This window comes from Zea mays, chromosome 3 (assembly GCF_902167145.1).
Source record: "Zea mays cultivar B73 chromosome 3, Zm-B73-REFERENCE-NAM-5.0, whole genome shotgun sequence".
In the NCBI taxonomy this organism is placed as follows: Eukaryota; Viridiplantae; Streptophyta; class Magnoliopsida; order Poales; family Poaceae; genus Zea; species Zea mays.
Window position 1 is genome coordinate 39,475,234 of NC_050098.1, and position 21,425 is coordinate 39,496,658.

Consider the following 21,425-nt stretch of genomic DNA (forward strand, 5'->3'; position numbering starts at 1 on the left):
GGCTATGCTCAACGGGATTATCCGCCATGCGGATTGCACTCTCATTATCACATAGAAGAGGAACTTTGGTTAATTTGTAACCGTAGTCCCTAAGGGTTTGCCTCACCCAAAGTAGTTGCGCGCAACAATGGCCTGCGGCAATGTACTCGGCTTCGGCGGTAGAAAGAGCTACGGAATTTTGCTTCTTTGAAGCCCAAGACACCAAGGATCTTCCCAAGAATTGGCAAGTCCCCGATGTGCTCTTTCTATTAATCTTACACCCCGCCCAATCGGCATCCGAATAACCAATTAAATCAAACGTGGATCCCCTAGGATACCAAAGCCCAAACTTAGGAGTATGAACTAAATATCTCAAGATTCGTTTTACGGCCGTAAGGTGAGCTTCCTTAGGGTCGGCTTGGAATCTTGCACACATGCATACGAAAAGCATAATATCCGGTCGAGATGCACATAAATAAAGTAAAAAGCCTATCATCGACCGGTATACCTTTTGATCGACGGATTTACCTCCCGTGTCGAGGTCGAGATGCCCATTGGTTCCCATGGGAGTCTTGATGGGCTTGGCATCCTTCATCCCAAATTTGTTTACATGTCTTGAATATACTTCGTTTGGCTAATGAAGGTGCCTTCTTGGAGTTGCTTCACTTGAAATCCCAAGAATTACTTCAACTCCCCCATCATAGACATCTCGAATTTCTTTGTCATGATCCTACTAAATTCCTCACATGTAGATTCGTTAGTAGATCCAAATATAATATCATCAACATAAATTTGGCATACAAACAAATCATTGTCAAGAGTTTTAGTAAATAAAGTAGGATCGACTTTTCCAACTTTGAAGCCATTAGTGATAAGAAAATCTCTTAGGCATTCATACCATGCTCTTGGGGCTTGCTTGAGCCCATAAAGCGCCTTAGAGAGTTTATATACATAGTTAGGATACTCACTATCTTCAAAGCCGGGAGGTTGCTCAACATAGACCTCTTCCTTGATTGGTCCATTGAGGAAGGCACTTTTCACGTCCATTTGATAGAGCTTAAAGCCATGGTAAGTAGCATAGGCAAGTAATATGTGAATTGACTCAAGCCTAGCTACGGGTGCATAGGTTTCACCGAAATCCAAACCTTCGACTTGTGAATATCCCTTGGCCACAAGTCGGGCTTTGTTCCTTGTCACCACACCATGCTCGTCTTGCTTGTTGCGGAACACCCACTTGGTTCCTACAACATTTTGATTAGGACGTGAACCAAATGCCATACCTCGTTCCTAGTGAAGTTGTTGAGCTCCTCTTGCATCGCCACCACCCAATCCGAATCTTGTAGTGCTTCCTCTACCCTGTGTGGCTCAATAGAGGAAACAAAAGAGTAATGCTCACAAAAATGTGCAACACGAGGTCTAGTGGTTACCCCCTTATGAATGTCGCCGAGGATGGTGTCGACGGGGTGATCTCGTTGGATTGCTTGGTGGACTCTTGGGTGTGGCGGTCTTGGTTCTTCATCCTCCTTGACTTGATCATTTGCATCTCCCCCTTGATCATTGCCATCATCTTGAGGTGGCTCATCTATTTGATCTTCTCCTTCATCAACTTGAGCCTCATCCTCATTTTGAGTTGGTGGAGATGCTTGTGTGGAGGAGGATGGTTGATCTTGTGCATTTGGAGGCTCTTCGGATTCCTTAGGACACACATCCTCAATGGACATGTTCCTTAGCACGATGCACGGAGCCTCTTCATCACCTATCTCATCAAGATCAACTTGCTCTACTTGAGAGTCGTTAGTCTCATCAAACACAACGTCACAAGAAACTTCAACTAGTCTTGAGGACTTGTTAAAGACTCTATATGCTCTTGTGTTTGAATCATATCCTAGTAAAAAGCCTTCTACAGTCTTAGGAGCAAATTTAGATTTTGTACCTCTTTTAACAAGAATAAAGCATTTGCTACTAAAGACTCTAAAATATGAAATATTGGGCTTTTTACCGGTTAGGAGTTCGTATGATGTCTTCTTGAGGATTCGGTGTAGATACAACCGGTTGATGGCGTAGCAGGCGGTGTTGACCGCCTCAGCCCAAAACGATCCGAAGTCTTGTATTCATCAAGCATGGTTCTTGCCATGTCCAATAGAGTTCTATTCTTCCTCTCCACTACACCATTTTGTTGTGGGGTGTAGGGAGAAGAGAACTCATGTTTGATGCCCTCCTCCTCAAGGAAGCCTTCAATTTGAGAGTTCTTGAACTTCGTCCCGTTGTCGCTTATAATCTTTTTTATCCTTAAGCCGAACTCATTTTGAGCCCGTCTCAAGAATCCCTTTAAGGTCTCTTGGGTATGAGATTTTTCCTGCAAAAAGAATACCCAAGTGAAGCGAGAATAATCATCCACAATAACTAGACAGTACTTACTCCCGTCGATGCTTATGTAAGCTATCGGACCGAATAGGTCCATGTGTAGGAGCTCCAGTGGCCTGTCAGTCGTCATGATGTTCTTATGCGGATGATGAACACCAACTTGCTTCCCTGCTTGGCATGCGCTACAAATCCTGTCTTTCTCAAAATGAACATTTGTTAATCCTAAAATGTGCTCTCCCTTTAGAAGCTTATGAAGATTCTTCATTCCAACATGTGCTAGTCGGCGGTGCCAGAGCCAGCCCATGTTAGTCTTAGCAATTAAGCAAGTGTCGAGTTCAGCTCTATCAAAATCTACTAAGTATAGCTGACCCTCTAACACTCCCTTAAATGCTATTGAATCATCACTTCTTCTAAAGACAGTGACACCTAAATCAGTAAAAAGACAGTTGTAGCCCATTTGACATAATTGCGAAACGGAAAGCAAATTGTAGTCTAAAGAATCCACAGGAAAAACATTGGAAATAGAATGGTCAGGAGATATAGCAATTTTACCCAATCCTTTGACCAAACCTTGATTTCCATCCCCGAATGTAATAGCTCGTTGGGGATCTTGGTTTTTCTCGTAGGAGGAGAACATTTTCTTCTTCCCTGTCATGTGGTTTGTGCACCCGCTATCGATGATCCAACTTGAGCCCCCGGATGCATAAACCTACAAAACAAGTTTAGTTCTTGACTTTAGGTACCCAAATGGTTTTGGGTCCTTTGGCATTAGATACAAGAACTTTGGGTACCCAAACACAAGTCTTTGATCCCTTGTGTTTGCCCCCAACATACTTGGCAACTACCTTGCCGGATTTGTTAGTTAAAACATAAGATGCATCAAAAGTTTTAAATGAAATGTCATGATCATTTGATGCAGTTGGGGTTTTCTTCTTAGGCAATTTTGCACGGGTTGATTGCCTAGAACTAGATGTCTCACCCTTATACATAAAAGCATGATTGGGGCCAGAGTGAGACTTCCTAGAGTGAATTCTCCTAATTTTGCTCTCGGGATAACCGGCAGGGTACAAAATGTAACCCTCGTTATCCTGAGGCATGGGAGCCTTGCCCTTAACAAAATTAGATAACCTTTTAGGAGGGACATTAAGTTTGACATTGTCCCCCTTTTGGAAGCCAATGCCATCCTTTATGCCAGGGCGTCTCCCACTATAGAGCATGCTTCTAGTAAATTTAAAATTTTCATTTTCTAAGTCATGCTCGGTAATCTTAGCATTAAGTTGAGCTATGTGATCATTTTGTTTCTTAATTAAAGCTAGGTGATCATGGATAGCATCAACATTAATGTCTCTACATCTAGTACAAATGGAAGTATGCTCAACGGTAGATGTAGAGGTTTTGCAAGATTTTAATTCTACAACCTTAGCATGCAATATATCATTTTTACTTCAAAGGTCGGAAATGGAAGCACGGCAAACATCTAATTCTTTAGCCTTAGCAAGCAATTTTTCATCTTCAATTCTAAGGCTAGCAAGAGAAATATTCAATTCTTCAATCTTAGCAAGCAAATCAACATTATCATTTCTAAGATTGGGAATTGAAACATCACAAGCATTTGAATCAACCTTAGCAATTAAACTAGCATTCTCATTTCTAAGGTTGTCAATAGTCTCATGGCAAGTGCTTAGCTCACTAGATAGTTTTTCACATTTTTCTACTTCTAGAGCGTAAGCATTTTTAATCTTAACATGCTTCTTATTTTCTTTAATAAGGAAGTCCTCTTGGGTATCCAAGAGATCATCCTTCTCATGAATAGCACTAATCAATTCATTTAATTTTTCTTTTTGTTGCATGTTTAGGTTGGCAAAAAGAATGCGCAAGTTATCCTCCTCATTACTAGCATTATCCTCATCGCTAGAGGTTTCATATTTGGTGGAGGATCTTGATTTTACCTTCTTCCTTTTGCCGTCCTTTGCCATGAGGCACTTGTGGCCGACGTTGGGGAAGAGAAGACCCTTGGTGACGGCGATGTTTGTGGCGTCCTCGTCAGAGGAGTCGGTGGAGCTCTCGTCGGAGTCCCACTCCCGGCAAACATGGGCATCGCCGCCCTTCTTCTTGTAGTATCTCTTCTTCTCCTTTCTTCTCCCCTTCTTGTCGTCGCCCCTGTCACTATCACTAGATAATAGACATTTTGCAATAAAATGACCGGGCTTACCATATTTGTAGCATACTTTCTTGGAGCGGGATTTGTAGTCCTTCCCCCTCCTTTGCTTGAGGATTTGGCGGAAGCTCTTGATGATGAGCGCCATTTCCTCGTTGTCGAGCTTGGAGGCGTCGATGGGTGTTCTACTCGATGTAGACTCCTCCTTCTTCTCCTTCGTTGCCTTGAACGCAACCGGTTGTGCTTTGGATGTGGAGGGGCCATCTAGCTCGTTGATTTTCTTTGAGCATTTGATCATCAATTCAAAGCTCACAAAGTTTCCTATCACTTCCTCGGGAGACATTAGTGTATATCTAGGATTTCCTCGAATTAATTGAACTTGCATAGGGTTAAGAAAAACGAGGGATCTTAGAATAACCTTAACCATTTCGTGGTCATCCCATTTTTTGCTTCTGAGGTTGCGCACTTGGTTTACCAAGGTTTTGAGCCGGTTGTACATGTCTTGTGGCTCCTCCCCTTGGCGAAGACGGAAGCGACCTAGCTCCCCCTCGATTGTTTCCCGCTTGGTGATTTTCGTCACCTCGTCTCCTTCGTGTGCGGTCTTTAGCGTGTCCCAAATCTCCTTAGCACTTTTCAACCCTTGCACCTTATTATACTCCTCCCGACTTAGAGAGGCGAGGAGTATAGTTGTGGCTTGGGAGTTGAAGTGTTGGATTTGGGCCACTTTGTCCTCATCATAATCTTCATCCCCTACGGATGGTACCTGTACACCAAACTCAATAACATCCCATATACTTTTGTGGAGTGAGGTTAGGTGATATCGCATCAAATCACTCCACCTAGCATAATCTTCACCATCAAACATTGGTGGTTTGCCTAATGGGACGGAAAGTAAAGGCGTATGTTTAGGAATGCGAGGATAGCGTAGGGGGATCTTACTAAACTTCTTGCGCTCATGGCACTTAGAAGTTACGGATGGCGTGTCGGAGCCGGAGGTGGATGGCGACGAGGAGTCGGTCTCGTAGTAGACCACCTTCCTCATCTTCTTCTTCTTGTCACCGCTCCGACGCGACTTGTGTGAAGGGGATTTTCCCTTCCCCTTCCCTTTGTTGTAGGACTCTCCCGATGGAGCCTTCCCGTGGCTTGTAGCGGGCTTCTCGCCGGTCACCATTTCCTTCTTGGCGTGATCTCCCGACATCACTTCGAGCGGTTAGGCTCTAATGAAGCACCGAGCTCTGATACCAATTGAAAGTCGCCTAGAGGGGTGGTGAATAGGGCGAATCTGAAATTTACAAACTTAATCACAACTACAAGCCGGGTTAGTGTTAGAAATAAAAACGAGTCTGAGAGAGGGCGTAAAACAAATCGCAAGCAAATAAAGAGTGTGACACAAGAATTTGTTTTACCAAGGTTCGGTTCTCTCAAACCTACTCCCCGTTGAGGTGGTCACAAAGACCGGGTCTCTTTCAACCCTTTCCCTCTCTCAAACGGACCCTCAGACTGAGTGAGCTTCTCTTCTCAATCAAATGGGAACCAAACTTCCCCGCAAGGACCACCACACAATTGGTGTCTCTTGCCTCGGTTACAATTGAGTTGATTTCAAGAAAGAATGAGAGAAAGAAGCAATCCAAGCGCAAGAGCTCAAAAGAACACAACAAATCTCTCTCTCTAATCACTAGAGCTTTGTGTGGAGTTGGGAGAGGATTTGATCTATTTGGTTGTGTCTAGAATTGAATGCTAGAGCTCTTGTAAGTAGTTGGAAGGTGAAAAACTTGGATGACTTGAATGTGGGGGTGGTTGGGGTATTTATAGCCCCAACCACCAAACTTGACCGTTGGTGGAGGCTACTGTTGACGGGCGCGCCGGACAGTCCGGTGCGCCAGCCACGTCACCTGGCCGTTGGGTTCCGACCGTTGGAGCTCTGACTTGTGGGCCCGCCTGGCTGTCTGGTGGTGCACCGGACAGGCCCTGTAGGCTGTCCGGTGTGCCACCCACGCGTGCACTGCTCCTCTGCGCGCAGGCGCGCATTTAATGCGTTGCAGTCAACCGTTGCGCGCGAAGTAGCCATTGCTCCGCTGTCACACCGGACAGTCCGGTGAATTATAGCGGAGCGGATTCCCGAAGCTGGCGAGTTCAAAGTTGCTCTCCCTTGGGGCACCGGACACTGTCCGGTGGTGCACCGGACAGTCCGGTGAATTATAGCGGAGCTCCTCTGAAAATTCGTGAAGGTGAAGAGTTCATCCTCGAGTACCCTGGTGCACCGGACACTGTCCGGTGGCACACTGGACAGTCCGGTGCGCCATACCAGGGTGCCTTTCAGGTTGCCTTTTGCTCTCTTGTTTGAATCCCTTTCTTGGTCTTTTTATTGGCTTATTGTGAACCTTTGGCACCTATAGAACTTATAGACTAGAGCAAACTAGTTAGTCCAATTATTTGTGTTGGGCAATTCAACCACCAAAATCAATTAGGAAATAGGTGTAAGCCTAATTCCCTTTCAGGTTGCTTTGAGAGCAACGGGTTGCGGCTCGTAGGCAGGAAGTGGTCCGTTTAAGGCATCGTCCACATAACTTGCTTCTTTCACCATCATGCACCCGCTCACGAATTTTCTGAGGATTTCCTCGGGCGTCATCTTGGTGTACCTGGGGTTCTCACGAATAAGGTTTACAAGATGAGGATCAATAACGATAAATGACCTTAGCATGAGTCGGACGACGTCATGATCCGTCCATCTTGTGCTCCCATAGCTTCGAATTTTGTTGACAAGTGTCATGAGCCTGTTGTACGTTTGAGTTGGCTCTTCTCCCCTTATCATAGTGAATCTCCCCAGCTCGCCTTCCACCAGTTCCATCTCGGTAATCATGGTGGCATCATTACCCTCGTGAGAGATTTTGAGGGTGTCCCATATTTGTTTGGCATTATCCAAACCACTCACTTTGTTATATTCATCCCTGCATAGAGATGCTAACAAAACAGTAGTAGCTTGTGAATTTTATGTATTTGCTCATTGATGAACACATGAATGTCAGTGCTATCAAAATGCATTCCATTTTCAATAATCTCCCAGATACTAGGATGGAGAGAAAATAAATGACTACGCATTTTATGACTCCAAAATGAATAATCCTCTCCATCAAAGTGTGGGGGTTTTCCAAGTGGAATATATAGTAAATGGGCATTTGAGTTATAAGGGATGCGAGAATAATCAAAAGAATAGTTTTGATTAATCGTTTTCTTTTTCGACAAAGAGTCTTCGTCGTCGTCATCCCTTGGTGAAGAAGAGAAGGCGTCGCTGTCGTAGTAGATAATCTTCTTAATGCGCCTCTTCTTCTTTCCATCCCTCTTCTTGTGACTCGAGCTTGAGTCAGTGGGCTTGTCGTCTTTTGGCTCGTAGAGGGTCTCCTTCTCCTTGTTGTTGATCACCATCCCCTTGCCTTTAGGATCCATCTCTTCGGGCGGTTAGTCCCTAAATGAAGAGTACAGCTCCAATACCAATTGAGAGCACCTAGAGGGGGTGAATAGGTGATCCTGTAAATAACAACACTAAATAGCCCAAAACTTGGTTATGAAATGTTATTAATATTAATCCAAGATGCTATAGCGAGAACTCTTCACTTGATTGTTCCTTTAGAATGATTATTGAACTTAGGAACAGTATCACAAGTGATTGAGCGAGAACTCAAGAAGAGAAACCAATCACAATAAAAAGTGACACAAAAGACACGATGATTTTATCCCGTGGTTCGGCCAATGCCTACTCCACGTTGTGGTGACCTCCATCGGTCAAGGATTGCACTCAATCCCTCTCAAGTGATCTAATGATCAAACTTGAGTACCACGATTTTCTTCCTTAGTAGATGTTTCCCGTTTGTGAGGAATCTCCACAAGTTGGAGCCTCTCACCCTTACAATGTTGTTCACAAGAAAATCCACAAGAGTAAGGGAGGGAAAGAAACACGCGCACGAGCTAAAATCGCAACAATGATACACACACAAGAAGAGAGCACACAAGAACAGTGCAACAAGTTCACAACACAACTAGTGCTCGAATCTCAGTCACGATGATCCGAATGCGTGTTTGCGGAGTCTAGGCGTCTTAGGACGTTCAATGGAGGCTTGGTGTGGTGCTCCATGCGCTAGGGGTCCCTTTTATAGCTCTAAGGCAGCTAGGAGTCGCTGGATCTCCATTAGGTAGGCAATTCTTGCCTTCTGTCAGTTGGCGCACCGGATAGTCCGGTGCACCACCGGACATGAACAGTGCCCAATTTCTTTCCTCTTCTGGCGAAGCTGACCGTTGAGTCTTTGGTCCCCTTGGCGCAATGGACACTGTCCGGTGCACACCGGACATTCCGGTGCGGCCTGGTAACCGTTGGCTCTGGCCACGCTCGCTCGCTGATCGCGTTACCGACTATTGGCATGGGCGTTGCTGGCTCACCGGACAGTCCGGTGCGCCACCGGACAGTCCGGTGATTTTTAGCCACGACGCCCTCGCCGATTCCCGAGAGCAGCGAGTTCGCTGCTGAACCAGCCTGTGCACCGGACACAGTCCGGTGCACCGAAGGCTGGTGCAAGTTTGGCTGGACTCAGCCAAACTTCTCCACTCCACTCTCATTTGATTTGATATTGTTCCTAGCACTAAGGGGAATATGTTAGTATCAAAAACAATTCACTAAGGCTAGAGTCATACCTTGATTCTTGATTTGCACTTCTTTAACACTTAATATACATCACCTTAAAAATAATATGTGTTGGACATCTAATCACCAAAACATTTATAGAAATTGCCCAAGGACACATTTCCCTTTCAACGACCGTTGAAACTAGTGCTTTAATATAGTAAAGACAAATATAGATCCAAAATAAAAATATACCAAATTTTATCACCAATATAATAAACATACTCCTAAAAACCAATACTAATATTTTTTCTAGCAACCTGATATAGTATTTCATATCTTACAGCTGGTTTATGGTGTGTGAACTTAGTCCCCATATGTTACGATGTTACCTTGCATGTTTCATAGACAATCGACATTAAGTCTGTCTCTTTATCTTGTTTAAGGAAGGATAATATAGCCTTTTGCCTACATCCAGAGCCACAAAGATTTGTAATCTTTTGCCATGTAAGTATTAATAGTACAATGCCCATGTGTTGCGATGAGTTATTGCAAGGTTGCAATTCAACTCAAAAGTGCAAAACAAATTGAATAACTACTACACCAATACAAACTAACTCCAATTTTGCTAGCGCATTCAAATGTGTGGTTGAAAACCTCACCTCGATTTCAAAGTAACTGCCTTCCTGAGAAGCGCCATTCGCATCCTTCCTCCTGATACTGCAGAAATGATGCACACAACTTGTGTCATATTAAACTTTAAAAAGAGCACATACCACCAAATGCGAAACAAAATGCTTCATCGGCGTGGCAAAGATCCTCACAATGGACGGGTGGGGTGAGATGGGCGCAGGAGAAGAAGCCATAGAACCCCCAGCTTCGCATGGCTGCGGGATGTTGGCCATGTCATGCGCCTCTGATATCAGCGGCGCCCTACCCCCGTGGTGCGGGCGTGTCTCGTGGTCGTACTGGGATTCGTCGCGCCGTGGTGTGGACAACCCTTGTGGCCGTACTCGAAGCCACCGCGTCCGTAGGAGAAGAAGTCGTAGAATCCTTCAGCTTCACGTGATAGCAGGATGGCGACCATGTTGTGCGCCTCTGATATCGACGACGTCCTGTCCCCGTGGTGCGGGCGTGTCTCGTGGTCGTACTGGGATCCGCTACCGCCATGGTGTGGACAACCCTCGTGGATGTTGGGGCAAAGGCGCAATGCCCCCTTGCTCAAGAAACCACAATGTCGAAGGGTCAAGGACTGGAGGGTGCAAAGGCCTGAAGAGCGGTCCGCGCTTCGAAGAGCACGGGGAGCGCGTGCAAGTTCCAACAGTGGCCTTACTCGATTTCACCGCGTCCATAGGCACCATCAAGATCACCACTGCCATAGTGAGGCCTCTCGTCGCCGACCTCGTGCGTGACGTTGCGCGTAGCCTTCTTCCCTGTGGCCTTGGGGTACGTGGACTCGGGCGAAGGTTGGGCGTACGGATCGGGTGGCGGCGGCTGGTCATAGGCTAAGCGAGGTAGGCCCCAACGATCATCCTCCTCCTCGTCGTGGCGGTGGCCATGGTGGTGGTGTGGGAACTCCATGATTGTCGATCCAGTGGGAGTGCGAAGGACGTCATGAAGAGCCCCTAGCAAAGGCTCCGCGTCACGTCGGGCGCCTGGTCGTAGCTGTGGTGGGGCGATTGAGCTTGGCCTACCTAGGGTTTGGGACCGTTCAAGAAGATGGGACGAAAGTGAGCACTCGTGATGCGGAAACGGAGGTATGTGTGGTTTCGACGGCTGGTTGATTACAAGGAAGTCTAAGGAATTTTTTCTTTCAAAAACGATGACGATGAAAACCGTTGAATCATGAAAACATGTGGTTTAATATTATAAAAGAAAGAATTGTTGTATCATGGATTTGTCACCACATAAATTGATCACTGCATGATGCTGCAGCTACACATCTCCATTTAATTTCTTTTCTATGTTATATGCCTATTATTTCAACTACTTTGTTTGGCTTTTAAAGGGACTTTGTATGCATTGTGCTTCCGTTATGTGCTTGATTGGTTCTTATGGGTATGATTATTATATTGAGTTATTGACGAAGGAATATGGTTTATTTTTATTTTGGATCACAATTTGTGTGTATATATAAAAGGTATTTTAGTCTATATAATGTTAAAAACATAACCTATGAAGCAATATGGGTCTTATAGCAATCGGTGAACATTTTAGCGAAGCCTGACGCGTGCATTTTTCAAATCTCGCCCCAAGCCAGTAGGTACTAGGTAGGCCACAGTCCGCTTCACTTCATTCCGAACCGAGACAAGACGCGGAAGAGAAATAAATAAAATAAAATAAAATAAAACCCTCCTTTCTCTCTGCCGGTGGCGGGCGGAGCCATGAACTTGTTCGCGGGGGTCGGCGGCGGGGCGGCGGACGGTGGCGGCACAGGCACGGCGCTCCTGGAGCTGACGCCGCACAAGATGGCGGTGTGCCACCTCGTGCAGGTCTTTGCGCCGGCGGCGCAGGCCGGGGGCGACGTCGTGCCGCCCTTCCCCTTCGAGTCCCTCACTCACCACAACCGCCTCGGACTCTTCCTGTTTACGCTCACCCGGGTACGTCCTCGCGCGCTTTCTCGCTTGCTCCCCGCTCGAATTTTCGAGATGTTGCTGCTTGTAATGATTGCTCTGCCCTGTGCTGTACTTGTATTTGGTGATGTGGAGTGAGCGCTTTGGATTGGGGCATTAGGGTCTCGAGGATTTAGGCATTGGTCCTATGATTTTCCCCCCGTAGTAATTGCATTTATGCTCAACCGTCTACCATTTAAGTTCAAGCAAAATAAACAAAACAGTGATGTGATGTCTGGTTATGTATAGATGGCCGTCACGGATTGCACAGTCAGTCAATGTTGCAGTTGATATTGTGGTAGATACACAGGTCCTCTTACTTCAATAATTTTGTAGTCATGCGATGATTTTCTGGAGCCTCCACTGGAAGAATTTTTGAAGCAGCTGAGGGCAGTGGATGATTTGACTAATGGTTGGTTCTGCGAGCAGCTGACAAGTGCCCTGTCAGCACTCAACTCACCTGATGACTTGTTCAACTTCTTTGATAAGCTACGAGGTGAGATTCACATGATGTGGGGATGGATGGATGTTTTGACGTATTTATGTTTCCATCATAAAGAGGCGTTCAAATTGACAGCTTGCTCTGGAATGATATTTCTTTTGGCCAGGTGTGTTCACTGCACCAGAGGGTGCGAGTGCAGAAGATGTATTCTTGGATCCAAATAGCCAACTTGGAGTATTTCTTCGTTGCTGCATACTTGCCTTCAACTCAATGACCTTTGAGGTGCTAAGAGTAGTAAAAGGCATTCACGATGTTTTTTCATCATGTGTTGGTCCCTTTTTTCTTATTTAAAGTGCTGATGTTGTTAACTGAAAAATTTTCTAGGGTGTATGCCATCTGTTGGCAGATCTTGTCATGTACTGTAACTCTGCTGATGCTTCATATGACCTGGCAGAACATGAGGACTTCAATAGTGAAATGGGCAACTTGATGGATGCAGACATAGGTTCGCACGCTGGTATATTTGACAAATTTCATCAGGGTTATGCCTCTGAGCATCATATGGGGGAGAGTTCTTCAACTTTAACTCGTGCATCAATGTCACCCTATGACTTTGACAACGGTATACTTGAACCCTGCCATGTTTGCTGCTTTGATTTTGATGGAAGTATTAAATATGCCAAAAAATAAATGTTAAAGCACACACAAAAAATGGTCAAACTCCAGAATGAAAAGAAAAGTGATGGTCACAACCTGGATGGACTATCTATCTCAATTTTTTCCTGGCATCTAGTTAGTTTCTTCCTTTTTTGGCTGTAATATGGGATCCTGGGAAGGGCTATTCACTGCATGAATTTATTCCGATTCTAAGAAACAGTATCCGTTTCAAGTATTTTATTTTAATTCCAAGCTTGACGAGATTACCTCCTGATCTGTTACAACTTTGGCATGGGGCAAGGTTGGCTCGCATCTAGCTGCATCAGTGTTCATCTTACTTTTATGTCATAATTAATTAACTATATAATTGTTTGGCCTACAGCATTCATTGCCATTGTTTGGCCTAGAGCATTCACTGCCAGTGCCATGTTTCTCTCAAATACCATTGCACTACTGAAGAAGTGGAGCATTTGCAGCTTATATATATATTTTTGTACAATTATGATCTTTTGTTTTTTTACTCATGCTAGTTAATTGGTATGTATTACTAAATACATTAGGGCATACTGAGTTCTGAAAGTTCCTACATATTGTGGACTCCGGCAGGGAAATTTTGGGCAACCTTACCTTTTATTTTGCAAGGAGGCTGATTCAAACACCAAATAGATTAGGCTAATGATTTTCTGCCTTATAAATCAGCTTTTCTGTACTGTATGTAATATCACTATGTAGAGTTATTTTGGTTTTATCTGGGCATCAAAGTTTTTTTGGTTGACAATTATAATTGCATTCCTTTTTTTTTCTATGTTAGCTAATACTTTTAAAGCAGATGACAACCCAACCTGTCTGAGATCAAGGTGGCAATTAGAGGCATATCTTAACCAACAAGCTGATATTCTTGAGAAGTGAGAATCCAGTTCCTACATATAGTCATAAATAGCTAATACTGCCACAAACTTGTTCTACTCCTTTAAAAGGACATGAAAGATAAAGCAGTCTTTAGTGACAACTCTGTTATTACAGGGATCCTGGATCAGTGCCTTTGAATTTATTTAATGCCACTATGACACAGCTTCAAACATTAGCTCCGGAGCTTCATCGTGTAAGTTATGGCACAGAATACACCTTAAATTTTCTAGGAGAATTCGGGGAAGGATGAACATTTCCTAATCATGTGAATTTTTGTATCTGTGTTCTGCTTGCCAGGTTCAATTCTTGCAGTACTTGAATGCTCTTTACCATGATGACTATGTTGCTTCACTGGATAATCTTCACCGCTACTTTGATTACAGGTTAGCTGCACTGCCCTTACTGTATGATGGAGTATGCCTCATATTTTAACCATTTTTCTGTAGTTTTGTATAAGTATGCCAGTTATAGGTACCAAATTGAGGAATGCTAATATCTAGTGTTTTAATGTACTACATGGCCTTTCTGTTTGCATATTAAGAATGCTGCCTTTTCTATTTACCTCAATCTCTGTTACTTTTTGTATTAGCAAGATGGCTTAAATTGTGATAATAGAAGTTACAAGGTCCTGATATTCAGCCTGCACTCGTGCTAGTCTGCTAGATCATGAAGGCACAGGTGTCAGGTGAAACCACCACAGGACTATTCATTAACTACTGTAACTCTTTTATTTCCTAGTTAATTTTTTCTCAAAAATATTAACCGTTTTGGTGGCCTTGCTAGCTAAATCCTGGAGTATTTTTCTCTTCCAAGTTAAGAAGCGTTTGTCATATGCATTGTTTTCAGATCGTCCGACTAACCGCGATTAGTCGGGCTGATCGGTAATCAATGCTCGATAAGGGGGTCGATTCGATCAGGAGATCTGATCGTCCATATTGTCCGACTAGTCGGCGATATGTAGCGATTAGTTGTCTGGTTAGCGTTCAGTTGCATTAATTACTCAGGGTTCAGACTTCAGTTCATACTGCTGTTCGGTTCAGACTTCAGTTCATAGTTTCAGACTTCAGTTAAGACTTCAGTTAAGACTTCAGACTTCAGTTGTATGATGATCTCATATAGGTGTTGCCTTATTGGTCATGGTCTAGTAAGTTGTAGAATTGCAGTTTCACAGTTTCATATAGACTTGTTGCTGGAGATGTACTGCTGTTTTGGACTATTCAAGTATTCATACTGCTATTTTGGACTATTTATACTGCTGCCTTGTATATACTTGTGCTCTATATAAGTATATATCTATATATAGTGTTATATATGTCTATATCTATATATATGTCCTGGAAATACACAGGACGACCAGGGGGACGATTAGGGTCGATCAGGGGCGACTAACCACCCTGATCGTCGCCTAATTGCGACTAATCGTCTGATCGCCCAGTGGCATCAATCAGACGATCAGGCGATCTGAAAACAATGGTCATATGACAAGTTTCGTATGAACTTTCGTTGGAAACATATGCACCTCTTGTAAGCATGTTCTTATTTGGTTATTCTATCTGGTTGATGTAGTGCAGGGATGCAAGGACTTTTTGGTCGTTCTCTGTCTCAGGTGCAAGATATTGTTGTTGGAAAGTATGAGAGTGCTCTGCTATGCTTAGGCAACTTGCATTGTTACTTTGGACATCCTAAGAAAGCCCTAGAGGTAGTGTAACTCATTTAGTTTTCTTGTTTTGTACTGTTAGCTCATCACTTTCTAGACCTACTTGTTTCATTGCAAATTGTTTATGTCCTGCTTGGTTGCTTTTTACCAGGCATTTGCAGAAGCAGTCCGTGTTTCTCAAATGGTAAGTTATTGAATTGTTATCTTTTTGGAATATGATTGCATCCAATATTTGTATGAAACTTAAGTTTGTATCAAACTGCTAGTGGTTTATGAGGAAGGCGTAACTTAGCTACTGCTAAGAAACTCGACCCACGGGGGTGGGGGGGGGGGGGGGGGGAGGGGTAAGACAATCTCCAAGTATTACATTAAGAAGGCCTTCTCACGCAGGTCGAGAAAACCTCCGAATCCTTGTCCCATCCATACACAGTGGCACCGTAGCCCGTATGTGAATGACCGCGATCCGGGCCGTGCCTTAGACCTATGCTTTGGCGTGAGACATACGAGAGGATTTGTTAACCTCAACCTGAAATTCGCTCTCACGGAGTCGAACTTAGGACCTCTCAGACCACCTAACAAACTCAGTTTGAGGCCCTTTCACAATTTTGCTACTGCTAAGATGATTCTGGCAGAGTGTTTTGGATTTTCCTAGTCCAGTCAGACATTTCCTCACAACATTATATTTTAATTTTCATGTTTTTCCATAAAAAAATTCTTTTAAATAAAATTGTCACCTGATAGCATGATAAAATCTCCTCAGTCTTCCAGAAATTTGACACTCCTTGTCCCAACATGTTGTGACTGTAGCATAACTCTAAAAATACATTCCTTATTATTGAGTTTTCAGTTTGGTCCCATCCGTTTCTTAACCTAAATGTGTATTCCACCTGTATGTTTCCTGGACCTCGAACTGCCAAGGTGACCTGATGGTTCTTTTTGAGTAAAATACATTTCCGGTCCTTAAACTTGTCGCTCTGTGTATTCCGGTCCACAAACTTTTTAAGTGTGTCAACCCTGTCCTTAATCATTGTTCGAGTCTCAGTTAGATCCAAACGGGTCGTGGTTGACATATGGACCCCACATGTCAACATGTGTACCTCTTTTCTTTCTCTTTTCTCATGTCCGGTGAAAGAGAACCTAGAAAAGAGAGATGAAAGAGATACACATGCCGGCATGTAGGGTCCATATGTCAACCATGACTCGTTTGGACCTAATTGAGACCCGAACATCGATTAAGGACCAGGCTGACACACTTTAAAGTTTGTGTACCGGGATGACACACTTTAAAGTTTGTGTGCTGGGATGCCACAGGTAAACAAGTTTTTAAGGACCGTAAATGTATTTTACTTGATCTTTTTAGTGTAATTGTCCCTTGTGCAAGCCCCTTGGTTCATTAGAGTCCAGTTTTCCTAATGTTCAGATCCCTAAAACTAGGGATACTTGGTAAGATCTTGTGCATACTTTTGAACAAAAGTGAATTGTATTTTATTTCCCAAAAATATTAAATGTTTACACAGACTAACATGTGGTCTTCAATTGTGTTAACGGATTCTAGCATTTTGTTTTTTTCAGAATAATGATGATTCATGCCTTGCCTATGTATTAGGAGCCATTTCTAATCTATTATCAAAGATAGGCATCTCAAACACAGTTGGAATAATCAGTTCTCCATATTCACTTGGGACCAATATTGGACTAGGCACACCATTATCCATTCAGCAACAGTTACTTGTTCTTTTAAAGCGATCACTCAAGAGAGCTGATGCATTGAAACTTCCAAGTTTACTATCCTTTGATCACCTTTCGCTTGCAAAATTTGATCTGAAGGTATGATATCTACCCTTTTTTCTTAGTATAATGATACACAACTCTGTTGTGTGCTCGAGGAAAAAAATCTGCTACTAGTTTTTACTATTTATTACTGTTTGATATTAGGATTTAGGAAGATCTCTTTACCTAGCCATGTTTAAATTTATCTGCTTATCCTCCCGTGCCTTCTCCTGCCATAGTTATGCCAACATTTGAACAAGATACACAGCTTCAAACTTACAGTGTAGTTATCATTGTATTTGTATTACTGTTACTATGGCATCTGTCACTTTGATCTTGGGAATACTAGATGTGACTTAAGAACAGACTTGTGTGCTTCAATTCAGAGCATCCTTGTTTATGGACCTTTTCTTCCTTGGTTTGCCAGCATGTCCAAAGGCCACTAGTCTCTTTCGGCCCTAATGCATCTACAAAGCTTAGAACATGTCCTGCAGATGTCTGTAAGGTATGCTGCATTTACTCCAAAACATTTTATGCCCACCTTTATAACAGCTGTATAAGTTTGCTTCTATATTAAAGTATAATTTCTCCTGCTTCTTTTTTGGCAGAATCTAAGGTTAGGTTCCCGTGTGTTGACTGACTTTGGAGCAGATGTTCTATCTACTTCAAATGATAATGGTAGTTTTAGCACTTCTTGGCTTAGGAATCTATCCGCCACTTCTGATTCATGGCGTAGCAGTTCAAAGAACACCAAAAAAATACATATTAATGACTTCGACAATTTCCATTATCATGCACAACCAAGTCCAGTACCTGCATCAATATTGCAATTAGCTGGCTCAGCATATTTGCTGAGAGCTACCGCTTGGGAGCACTATGGGAGGTACTTATCTATTTCTGTTATGTCAGGATTCAATTTTCATAGTACTCTTATACAGTGTCGTATTTGGGAAAAAGGGTGGGTCAATCTTGCAACTAAGCAAGAGCATATACTTGATGAACAATTTTAAAGCGCTTGACTCATTGTGAACACTGTTGATTCATATTTTATCTGGTACCAGGAATTTATATTAGAAACAACAGGGTCTGTACATCACTGGTTGTTCTGTAGTTCTATCATCTACAAAATAAGACCTTTTATGATCATGGTGTTGTGTTGCTTTAAGGCACCCCCTTATCCTCATGTCTCCCTTGTTTACTGCCAAATTGTCAGCAATTCATTTAGTCACTTTTTTATGGTTGTTTTATGTCCCTATCGAATTATATCTTAAAGTAGAGTTTAACTCTACCTGTACCATTTCAAGAAAACTAATATTTCCATACTTTTTCAACCCTCTTCACAGTGCTCCAATGGTACGAATGAATGTTCTAGTTTATGCAACCTGCTTTGCGGATGCTGCAAGGTGGGAGTGTGCTCAATTTAGTGACTTTTCAATAACTGTTCTACTTTTTATATAAATTATGCTGCCACTATCCTTTAACTATTTCACATAGTTTCAAACTTTTTAAAACTCGATGCTCTGTGAACCTGGATTTGTGATGCCATTGTATTTTCTGTTACAGTTCATCAGAGTTATCACTAGCATATGTTAAGCTAATTCAACAACTGGCGGTGTTCAAAGGATATTCAGGTATAACTCAACTACGTATGTGCCATAGCCCATAGGTTGTCTGGTGTCCCAAGAGCCATGCATTTATCCACAGTTTCTTATGGCCTTCTGTTATGTGATTGATCTGCAGCTGCATTCTGTGCTCTAAAGCTTGCTGAAAAGAAGTTCCCATCCTCAACAAGTTTACACATCCAGCTTCTAGGAATGCAGATTCTACATGAGCGCGCACTTCATCGGTACAAAACTGTTTCTACACTTCATTTTGTAGTTGCATTTTGCTTCCATAATCTGATGTGCTAATTTGTGTAAAATCGATCTACTTAGAGGGCATCTAAAAGTCGCGCAACAAATCTGTGATGAGTTTGGGGTGTTATCATCTTCTGTTTCTGGAGTAGACATTGAGCTAAAGACAGAATTTAGTGTACGGCGTGCTCGCACTCTCCTTGCCGCAAAACAGTTTAGCCAGGTTGTGCACTTCCTTGCTTATATTTACACAAGTATGCATATCATCTTATTTGTTTTCCATTCATTAAGAAAAAAATGAAAATAATGCATTTTTCCTTTTACATATGCAACTTGCAAGCACATTGCATGGAAGATATCTCCCCTTCCTAATTCTGAGTACTCTCTTCATCATGCCAGTACATGAACTGACAGAATAAAACCTGTTTGTGACACTTGACTTTTCCACACAGGCCGCAGCTGTGGCCAATTCTCTTTTCTCTACGTGCTACAAGTACAACATGCAGGTTGAGAATGCAAGTGTTCTTTTATTACTTGCTGAAATACATAAAGTAAGTTATCATCTTTTTTATTTTGCAAAGAACCTGGTAAAATACTACAATTCTGTACAGTGTAAGCTAACACTTTTTTTATTCTGATTCTCCCAGAAATCTGACAATGCGGTACTTGGGCTTCCTTATGCGTTGGCCAGCCAATCATTCTGCAAATCATTCAACTTGGATCTGCTTGAAGCCTCAGCTACACTTACTCTCGCTGAGTTGTGGCTGGATCTTGGATCAAGCCATGCAAAGAAGGCACTGAGTCTTGTCTACCAGAGCCTTCCCATGATTCTTGGTCATGGTGGGCTTGAGCTGCGTGCTCGAGCTCACGTTGTTTTAGCAAAGTGCCATTTATCCGATCTGAAATTCTCAGGTATTTTGCAACACTTCGTGTTACATTATGTGGAAAACCTATTGCTGATCCTTTAATGTGTGATGCATCGACTGTAAACCTCTCAACATATTGGTCTGCTCGACACATCCACCTAGACGCTAGAAGCTAGACCTGTTACGCTTGTCGAAACAATGGACACGGTTCTTTCTTTTGTTACTTCCCCCCACTTCACTGTCTTACTGTTGCAGTTCTCGAAGATCCTGAAGCTGTTTTGGATCCTCTGAACCAAGCCACTGAAGACCTGCAAGCATTGGAGGTGAGCTGATGAATCCAGCTTGTGCTCTTTACTCCCCCTGTCTGCCTCACAAGATGTTGCTTAGAAACTGTGCGGCTGTGCTGATTGCATAAAGGGCTTGGGACATCAGACACACTGAATCCTGTGTCATATGCAGTACCACGAGATGGCAGCAGAGGCGTACTATCTGAAGGCAATGGCATACAACCATCTCGGCAAGCTTGATGAGAGGGAGGAAGCCGCGGCTCGTTTCAAGGATCACGTCACTGCCCTTGAGACCCCGCATAACGAAGAGGACTCGCTTAAGTACTGAGACCCAAGACCATTTGTTATTGGTAAGGTTTGTAGGAAGGCGCACTCGTGTGTGTGTCTTCAATCGCCTTGGGAAGAAATGATGATGTATATTATAAGACCCATGAAACAATTGTAAAATCACTCTGCATGCAGGCAAGCATGCCCCACTGCCAGAGACTAAAGAGGGCGTGGTGGCCTTCTGGACCCGCATGGTGGCACTGGCAGGCTACAATGCTACACTGAGGCGAATGGCGTTTGCTGCCATGCGGAGGCACTGCCACTGACTGTGGGCGGACCGGCGGACGGCGGTGACTGAAGGAGACGGGCAGCCGGTGAGGTCAATGTGCTAGTTGGGTCAGCGTGGTATGGTCTCATCCATGGACCATGGTGTTCATTAGAGCGAGACGAAGACATCAGATTGAGACTTGATGTTCTTACTCTGTTCTTATCGACTTCTCTGCTCTGTTACTGGGGAGTTCCGAATTGCTAACTCAGACAGACAGTGCTGACAATGTGTTTGTGTTTGAATGTAAACAGAACAAGAACAGAAAAATAGAAGATTGATCTGTATTTTCCCTTGACTGATGCTGGATATTTATAGATGGTGAATACACACTAAGAACGAACACGTTTGTTGGGTGATTACACGGGACATTATGTTGAACAGGTGATTAAATTTAATCCAGTGAGTAATCTATAGGTCTGTTTGATATTAAAAGTTAACTGTTAGCTAGATAAAATTAGTTTAGCGTATTTAAAGTAATAGGTGGGCTAATTTTTTTTAGCTAAAACTGACCTAGAGCATTCAATCGACATATGTACTATTTTTAGCAAAATTTTAACTAGTTAGCCAATAGTTATTAAGGCCGTAAGTGGAGCAAAATGATGGACCTTTTTTTTTATCTTTTAGACAATAAAGCGTAATACGAGACAACACCCCTTCGTAATCA

General features: G+C 43.1%; 1 protein-coding gene across 4 annotated transcripts; it reads left to right on the forward strand.

Annotated features, from left to right (window-relative positions):
- Positions 1–11,385: 11,385 nt before the first annotated feature.
- On the forward strand, positions 11,386–21,073 carry LOC100279215 (uncharacterized). 4 transcript variants are annotated; one of them, XM_020549665.2, is made up of 21 exons: positions 11,386–11,713; positions 12,062–12,221; positions 12,334–12,449; positions 12,552–12,789; positions 13,636–13,729; positions 13,848–13,926; positions 14,031–14,116; positions 15,300–15,432; positions 15,542–15,574; positions 16,963–17,217; positions 17,588–17,665; positions 17,769–18,043; positions 18,504–18,563; positions 18,724–18,791; positions 18,901–19,006; positions 19,095–19,236; positions 19,466–19,564; positions 19,661–19,925; positions 20,135–20,202; positions 20,339–20,516; positions 20,629–21,073. In XM_020549665.2, the coding sequence occupies exons 1-20, from the start codon at positions 11,498–11,500 to the stop codon at positions 20,492–20,494; spliced, it is 2,727 nt and encodes a 908-aa protein (XP_020405254.1). In that variant the 5' UTR covers positions 11,386–11,497; the 3' UTR covers positions 20,495–20,516; positions 20,629–21,073. The 4 variants fall into 4 exon arrangements, with proteins under 4 accessions (XP_020405254.1, XP_023157639.1, XP_020405256.1 ...); XM_023301871.2 differs by having other exon boundaries at positions 12,552–12,672; XM_020549667.2 differs by having other exon boundaries at positions 12,552–12,672; positions 13,654–13,729.
- Positions 21,074–21,425: the final 352 nt, after the last annotated feature.

Bases quoted from the DNA above. Each gene is read 5' to 3' on its own strand.
- LOC100279215 (XM_020549665.2), top strand. From the start codon at position 11,498: ATGAACTTGTTCGCGGGGGTCGGCGGCGGGGCGGCGGACGGTGGCGGC. The intron at 11,714-12,061 runs GTACGTCCTCGC...ATAATTTTGTAG, and splicing joins TCCTGTTTACGCTCACCCGG to TCATGCGATGATTTTCTGGA. The intron at 18,792-18,900 runs GTATAACTCAAC...ATTGATCTGCAG, and splicing joins GGTGTTCAAAGGATATTCAG to CTGCATTCTGTGCTCTAAAG.